Genomic DNA, 8,542 nt, shown 5'->3' with positions numbered 1-8,542 from the left:
ATGGTATTGATAATGAGCATCTGAGAAAAGAATTCTCACCATTTGGTATAGTCACTAATGCAAAGGTAAAGCTTTAGATATTAGATTTTCTAAATATGAAAAATGTTTCTTTTTAAAAAGTGGCATTTCTTACATATTACTTACGTGTATACATGTAGAAGGATGAAGTGAATTATCTAAGCATCCATTACAAGCAGTAAATATGTAGTCAGACTAAATGCTCTCCAAGAAAAATTTCAAAAACAGTTGAAATCAAATTTAAAGCATAACTGTAATTAGATCTACGATCAGTAAGCCTGCTGTTTTGGGTAGCCTGCTATTACTTCTAATAGAAGTAAATCTGAATCATACTTAATAGCTTCTAAGAAATGACATTAATTAAATACCTGGGGATACTGAAAAAGGCCAATCCCCCCCCCAAAAAAAAAAACCCCAAAACCAACACTCCTTGCTCTGGGAAAGTCAGTCTAAGTATAAAAAGTTATACACCAAATAAATTAAGGGTAAGAAGAGAAAAGCACCAGCATTAAAAGAGGCGTTGGGAAAGGCATCTTATGGAAGATAGATTTTAGCTGGGACTTGAAGGAAGTCAGGAGACAAAAGGAAGGCAGTGTCACTGTTCGGTACAGTGCACAGGGTGACTGAAGTTTAAAGGCTGGAAAGCTTAGAAAGAGGCAGATTAAAAAAGAGTTTTAACAAACAGGATATTATGTTTGATTCTAGAGGTGATATTTCAACCCTCTGGAGTTGAAGGGAGAGGACACAGACCAGTGCCTTAGGAAAACTGGACTAGAGTGGGGCAAGACTTAAAGCAGGGATACTCAACCAGCAGCCAGTGCACGCATGAAATGTCATAGCAGTCTCTAAGAGGAAGAGAAGATATTTTATAAAAATGACAGCACTCGACAACTGATTGGATAATGTGGGGATGAGAGTATGCAGTCAGAGGGAGAGTTGTGTGTGTAAAAACACATTAAGGTTTACTAGACTATGAAGAGTTAGGGCCTGTTTGATCTTAAAGCAGGGGTTCTTAATTTTCTCTGTCATGGACTCCACTTTTGACAGTCCGGTGAAGCCTATGGAACGCTTCCCAGAGTTATGTTTTAAAATAGAGGCAACTGAGGTGGTACAATAGATAAGAAGGCTGGACTTTTGAGTTGGCAAGACCTGAATTAAAATCTATTCTCATTCTTACTAGGTGTAATTTTCTTCATCTGTATAAATGGGGACAGTGCAGAGCACTTCGTAAACCTTAAAGAATAATAAAGATTTATCTGTTTTGTTAAAATATATAGCATTACCAAAGAGATCTTAAAGAAGGGAAAGGGACCTGTATGTGCAAGAATGTTTGTGGCAGCCCTCTTTGTGGTGGCCAGAAACTGGAAACTACATGGATGCCCATCAATTGGAGATTGGCTAAATAAATTGTGGTACATGAATATTATGGAGTATTATTGTTCTATAAGAAATGACCAGCAGGATGGTTTCAGAAAGGCCTGGAGAGACTTACATGAACTGATGCTGAGTGAAATGAGCAGGACCAGGAAATCGTTGTATACTTCAACAACAATACTATATGATGATCAATTCTGATGGACGTGGCCCTCTTCAACAATGAGATGAACCACATCAGTTCCAATAGAGCAGTAACGAAATGAACCAGCTACACCCAGTGAAAGAACTCTGGGAGATGAGAATGAACCACTACACAGAATTCCCAATCCCTCTAATTTTGTCTGCCTGCATTTCGGATTTCCTTCACAGGCTAATTATACACTATTTCAAAGTCTGATTCTTTTTGTACAGTAAAACAACTGTTTGGTCATGTATACATATATTGTATTTAGTTTATACTCTAACATATTTAACACGTATTGGTCAACCTGCCATCTTGGGGGGGCAGGAAAGGAGGGGAAAATTGGAACAAAGGGTTTGGCAATTGTCAATGTTGTAAAGTTATCCATGCATATATCTGGTAAATAAAAACTATTAATTAAAAAATAAAATAAAATATATAGGATTATAAAAAGGATTTCCATTTATTGAAATAGTAATTTTTTTTAAGTTCTCAAACTCTAGTTTTAGGACCTGATGATGTCTGGTTCTGATAACTTCTTGAGATTTCCCTTGGGGCAGTGGACCATGTATTTTGAACTTTTAGTTGTAAAATATAAATGGCTTAATAATAGAGAACTTGGTGAGCACAGAAGTTGTACTAACAGGTATTACCAAGAAGTAGTTATAAGTTTAGTAATGAAGGTTGGGATATTAGAAAGGAGAAAGGATGATAGCTTACTCTGTTTATGATTCCATTTAAGGTACGATTTTTGATTCTTTTTTCATGAAGTAGAGTAATTTGTGTACTAGAGACTAACACTTTCTAGTCTTCATTCTACAATGAAAACATGCACAGGTTTCTGCTTTTCATATGAGGCCTGTATGTAAATATGACTGCATGTCAAGCATTTTTTCCCTTAGTCTAGTATCTGGGTGCCTTGCTATAAAAAGGAGTGTGCATTGAAAGTTTAATAAATTTGTGGACCAGATTACTTTACAGGAATCCTGTGGTGATTTGTAAATTAAATGACAACTTCCTAACTTATGTGGGAATCTAAATTATCATAACTGTTATATACTTCACCTTTAAGGCCTTATTTAGCAAGTGGTTTGGAGGGTATTTTGAAATAGAACAATCAAATCTTTGTAACCATTAGAAGAATGTAACCATTATGCAACTTGGCTCGTGTATACAAACATTTACAATGCTATCTGGAATTTGTTTGGAGTTTGGAAATAAATTGAAGTTGTCTCTTAACAAATTTGGACAAATTCATTGGAAGTGAGAATAATAATGAAAAATGGATGTTCAGTGAAGAAAATCCAGTTCTTTTTAAAAAACATTTGGCCAAATAATTATGATATACTCCTCTCAAGTTTAACATTTATTACTACTTCACAATTTATTAGTGATTGACAGTAAGCATTTTAGACTTTTCCCAATTTGGGGGGCTTAGCTAAAAGGAGGAATGGGATGACAATCTTAGATCTTTTTTTACTAGGCTACAAATTGTATGTTGTAAGAAAACAAGTGACTTGGAACATGTCTAGAATAAACCCCAAAATGCAGTATTCAGGAATAATATGACATTTCATTAGTTAGTAATATGGTGGAATGAACTCTAGACTTAAGGCTCCTACAGTTTTCTAATTTGGGGGACTCTTGAGTGCACGCATTCTCCTTTCTTCAAAATTTTATAGTAATTTGGTTCATTACTAGATGACAGGAGGAAGAAGTTCATCTTTGGTTTTCCCCATGTGGAAGCATTTAGAGAAAAACAATCCTCAATCCCAAATAGTGTACTGGGCTACAGGATGTAAAATACTAGTACGTTAATTATGGAAAGATTCCAGGAATATGGAACACACCTGTAGTAAACTCTAGGCTGCTACCCATCATCCAGTGGTTCCTTGTATGATATAACAAGATTTTAACTTGAAATTCCCACAATGTACTAGCTCAGTGACCACTGAAATGAGCAACTTGGTCTCTTGTTTTGTAATTAGAAAAATAAGGTTAAATACTTAAAATAATGAAAAAATGCAATACTGTATGTAGAGCCAGCCCTTTGTGCATGCTTGTTATTGCCTCTCTGGGATTGGGTTTAATTTCAATGGTTTTTGTATATTCCCTCCTCTTTGAAAGGATGGAAGGTGACCACAGCAAAGGGTTTGGGTTCGTATGCTTCTCTTCACTGGAGGAAGCCACCAAAGCAGTCACAAAAATGAATGGCAGGATTGTTGCCACTAAGCCATTGCAGATAGCTTTAGTCCAGTGCAAAGAGGAGCAGCAGAGAATGGCAAGCGTCAGAGCTGGGCCCAAGCCTGTAAGCAACCCCTAGCAGCCTCCTTTAGGTTACTTCATGGCAGCTATTTCTCAGGTATGCACTAGAGAAAAGACACCACTTTGTTTTTAAAATTAGCTTGGTATGTAGCATTTGACATGAAGATGTTTCATAATAAAACTGTAAGTATATATGCTATCTGTCTTGCTAGTTTATTTCAGTGAGAATATAATGAAGATACTTGCTTAAGGGCATAGTATCTGAGATAGCTGGAGATGATAGAAGTGATTGGTTTATTTTTGTTCTGCAGACTCAGAACTGTGTTGCATACTATCCTGTGAGCCAAAATGCTCAATTCAGACCAAGTGCTCACTGACTGCTCAAGATGTCAGACCTCATCTTTAAACACTCTCCCCACCCACCCCTTTAAAAAAAATAATGTATTTAGTAGTAGAAATCATTGATAATCTCTTTAAACTTTTATGGTCAAAGTACTCTTGAAGAAGCTCCTTTTCACAATAATCATGTGTAACTCCTTGTGGAGTTTTATTTTTGTGAAAATAGACATAACTTAATTTTACTTGCTCTTCAAACTTGGTTTATTTCATTTAGTGGTTTTCAGAGGGAGTTTGAAGAAAGTGTTGCTAGCTAATAACTTGGTTTTATACTTGTTGTATGTGTCCGCATCTGCTCAATTGTGAGGTATATGAGATTGAATATTAAAGTATGAGTAATATGTGGCTGAATTTCTAAATTAAGATTCCAGAATATGTCTGGTGCTATCCTCTCAGCAGTTCCTAGGCTGATATTTAGTACAATGAGACCAGCTTCTTTTTTTGTTTTGTTTTGTTTGTTTGGTTTTTTTATTAAAACTTTTTATTTACAAAACATATGCATGGGTAATTTTTCAACATTGACCTTTGCAAAGCCTTTTGTTCCCTTCTTCCCCCCCCACCTCCTCCCCTAGATGGCAAATAGTCCAATACATGTTAAATATGTTAAAGTACATGTTGAATACAATATATGTGTACATATTTATACAATTATCTTGCTGCACAAGAAAAATCTGATCAAGAAGGGAAAAAAAAACAGGGAAAGAAAGCAAAATGAAAGCAAACAATAACAGAGAGAGTGAGAATGCTACGTGTGGTCCACACTCTGTTCCCACTGTTCTCTCTCTGGGTGTAGATGGCTCTCTTCATCACTGAACAATTGGAATTGGTTTGAATCATCTCATTGTTGAAGAGGGCCTCATCCATCAGAATTGATCTTCATACAGTATTGTTGTTGAAATGTATAAGGATCTCCAGGTTCTGCTCATTTCACTCAGCATTAATTCATGTAAGTCTCTCCAGACTTTTCTGAAATCATCCTGCTGGTCGTTTCTTACAGAACAATAATATTCCATAACATTCATATACCATAATTTATTCAGCCATTCTCGAAATGATGGGCAAGTTTCTGCTTTCTAGCCACTACAAAAAGGGCTGCTTCATTTTTGCACATATGGGAGACCAGCTTCTACACAGGTTCCACAGATCATGTCAACACAGTGTGTTGTTGAGTGTTGTTTAATCTTTGGGATGTAAAAATAGCACCCCCCCAAAAATTGTTAAGATTTAATTTAATACTAAATGTTTAAAATCCTTCCCTCCTCCCCTCAGCAAACACATCAACTTAGATAATGAGTCCACATCCTGCAGCTGCTGCAGCTAGTTCCACAATATAAATATGCTGCAGGTGTACACAATCTTCAACAACATCTTAATGCCCAACCACAGGTGGCATACATCAGGTATGGATTTAATTCTGATTATAAAAGGTGGCCATCCCAACAGGAACCGAAGGCAGTTTGGGTGAGTTAAAAAAAAGTTTATTAGCATCTCTCTCCATTTTTCAGTAGCATGCAAAATACAGGGGTTTTTTTCCCCCCATAATAGATGAATAATGGGGATAGAATTTTTTTTAAACAGAATGTGTTTAATTATCTCTTAGCTATAGAACTTAGAGGAAAAAAAAACAGATGATTCATAACAACCAATGTCTTTGTTTTCAGTTGGAGAACCAAGTCACCGCAATTTCTTCTTTATCCTGACTATTTGATGTGCAATTTAGCAAAGTATTGATGGAAACATCTGCAGGAGTTAAGGAAAAAAAAGGAAGTTCAGGGGTTACTTTGGAATGAGCTATGAGCCTTGGAAATTCTGTATTACCATTTGATTTCATATTCAAGTACCCAGATTGCAGTATTCATTATGCCTTCATCTGTACATAAAAAATATCAAGTCGCTGTAAATCTATGCATTTGTTCATTAATATTTTTCTTCTAACAGGTTGTTCATGTGCAAGGTCAGGAACCTTTAACTGGTTTCCATGTTTGCATCCACCACTTCTCAAGAGCAAAAGAAAATATTGGGTATGTAATTCGAACTTAGCTAATAATGAATTCTATTTCAGTTTCTTTAACTTATTTTGATGGGGCTCATTTGTATTGACAAAATCAAGGAGTTGGGGACTAGAAATCTAAGCAATACACTTTTCAGGAAGAAATGTTTTGTTTTTTAATACCTTGGTGGTAGCATCCCAAGTGTATTTTTTAGCTGATTTGGAGTGATTTGCCTCTTTTCTAATAAAGTGGATTGCTTTTCTTAGACTAGAGGTTTGAGGTCATCCTCTCTGGTTTCCATAAAAGAAAATTTGAACTAAAATGGAGAAGGGACAGATAGATTACTGAGTTTCTCCAAGACTTGAATTTTTCATCTAATATTATACAGTCTATTCATAGGAAAAATTGATGAACCCTGGAGTGACTAGATGAATTGGAAGTAGGTAATCTGGAATTTTCCAACTTTTTTGTTTGTTTGCTTTGTTTTTTGTTTCTTTCTTTTTTGATGAAAGAAACAATCTTCTTACTGAAGCAGTTTTTTCCTGAATATTTTTAATGGAGTATACATAGATACAAAATGGAGTATACCATAGTTTTGATTTGTAGTTTTGAAAGGTGCCAACATAAAATAAGGACTTGAAAACTTTTACCCCATCCCCTAGGTGAACGGCTGTTGCCACTCATTCAGGTGACGCACTTTACCATGGCTGGCAAAATCACTGCCATGTTACTAAAAAAGGACTACACTGAGCTCCTTCATATGCTCGAGTCTCCTGAGTTTCTCCACTCTAAGGTAACTTAAGCTTCTGACCTAGACACCTATTTGAATGATTTTTAGGTTTTAACTTCTATTACTTCATTTTCTTTTAGTAAATATGCTTGTGATTAACAAGACCTATAGTATCCCTCCAGTTCTATAACTAATATTCTATATGTAGCTATTTAAGTTTCATGTTGGATTAAAAACTTGGTTTCTCTATTACAGCGTTCTTCCTACATCACTAGAAATTTGCCCACCTAATTTATTAAGGTTTACAATCATAAGTGATTAATGACTTCCTTGCTTTATCGGGGTGCTGTGACAGGCTTTCACAGAGCATGAGCCCTGGAAGGAAGGTTCGGCCAAAGGTCATGCAAATCCCTTAATTTGTCAGGCCTAGCTGTGTCCTGAGGGCCAGCCAAGGCCAGTTCCCTCCACTTGACTGGATTGGCAGAGCCTAGGACAAGATAGGGTTACTGTAGCTGATAGAACTAATTTTTGTAGCCAAGAAACAACTAATACACTTCATCACTGTTGGGAGTGGAGGTGAAGTGCGCTGAGAATTTTATCCTACCAAATAGACCCACCCCCCTCATCCTAATTCCATTAATTGGTGGTCTTCAGGTTGAAGAAGCTGTAGCCATACTAAAAGCTAAAGAAGCTGCCCAGAACGAAGTTAACAGTGCCACTGATCTTCCATCTTTTTAAAAGAGTAAGTACTTTGGAGGGAAAAAATGCACGTTGGTTTTTCTACTGCCTTCCAAGTTTTTACTAAATGAAGAATGTAAAATGTATTATGTAGCAAAAATATTTGTCCTTTGCTTAATACACAATTATAAATTGCTATGAGAGAAAATAAGGGGCATGTCTCCTCCTGCTCCACATTCACTTATTTGATATGTTAAGTCAACCAGAACAAAGTTACCAAATTGTGCCAACCAAGGACTAGTAAATAGATGATTTTCCTTAGGATGTCACTACCTATGTGTGGTAGGGCAAATCCAACTCAAAAATACTCAGATGAGAGATCTCAAGTGAGGAACAGAAGTGTTTATTTTAGAATCTTGCAAGAAGCAAACCTCTTTCCACCAGAGTCCCACCAGTGGGGAGACATGAATTTCCAGAGTGAAGTGAGTTATATAGAATCCATGACACCTCTCCTTCCCCTCATCCGGTCAATTCTCACTATCTCGCTTAATGCTTGGAAGTAACAGGAACTTGTTAAATTTTGACCTGAATTGTAAGATGGTCAGTTTCACAAGCTTTACAACTGTTTGCAGGGAGGTTTTATGGTGGTCAGTTTTGCAACTGCTTACAACTGTTGGGCCAATACGAGTTCATTTTTCCAAATTCCCCAGATAAACTGAATCTAAATTATAAATTCAATCTACCTTAGTTATATGATTTTATAAGAAATCATGTAATTCCCCACAAAGAGTAGATTTGATTAGAGGTAAGTAGTCCATTAAGTTAGCCTGAGGTAAACTAAGTCTCCTTGGTTATTCTTAATCAACAAAGATTATTTTGGCTAGCAGAGCAAGCCTTTGGCTCTCC

At 36.3% G+C, this 8,542-nt stretch overlaps 1 protein-coding gene across 1 annotated transcript in view; it reads left to right on the top strand.

Annotated features, from left to right (window-relative positions):
• Positions 1-3,704: 3,704 nt before the first annotated feature.
• The window catches only part of LOC141549621 (polyadenylate-binding protein 1), a 5,551-nt gene continuing 713 nt past the window's right edge, over positions 3,705-8,542 (top strand). The window contains 6 exon segments of the mRNA XM_074279297.1: positions 3,705-3,884; positions 5,546-5,623; positions 6,176-6,208; positions 6,210-6,258; positions 6,891-7,021; positions 7,613-7,700. Coding sequence (XP_074135398.1) covers positions 3,705-3,884; positions 5,546-5,623; positions 6,176-6,208; positions 6,210-6,258; positions 6,891-7,021; positions 7,613-7,696 — 555 coding nt within the window. The 3' untranslated portion in view covers positions 7,697-7,700.

The sequence above is a fragment of the Sminthopsis crassicaudata genome, chromosome 1 (assembly GCF_048593235.1).
Source record: "Sminthopsis crassicaudata isolate SCR6 chromosome 1, ASM4859323v1, whole genome shotgun sequence".
NCBI lineage: Eukaryota > Metazoa > Chordata > Mammalia > Dasyuromorphia > Dasyuridae > Sminthopsis > Sminthopsis crassicaudata.
Note: the sequence above shows the minus strand (reverse complement) of the source record. Positions and strands in the feature narration are given on the sequence as shown.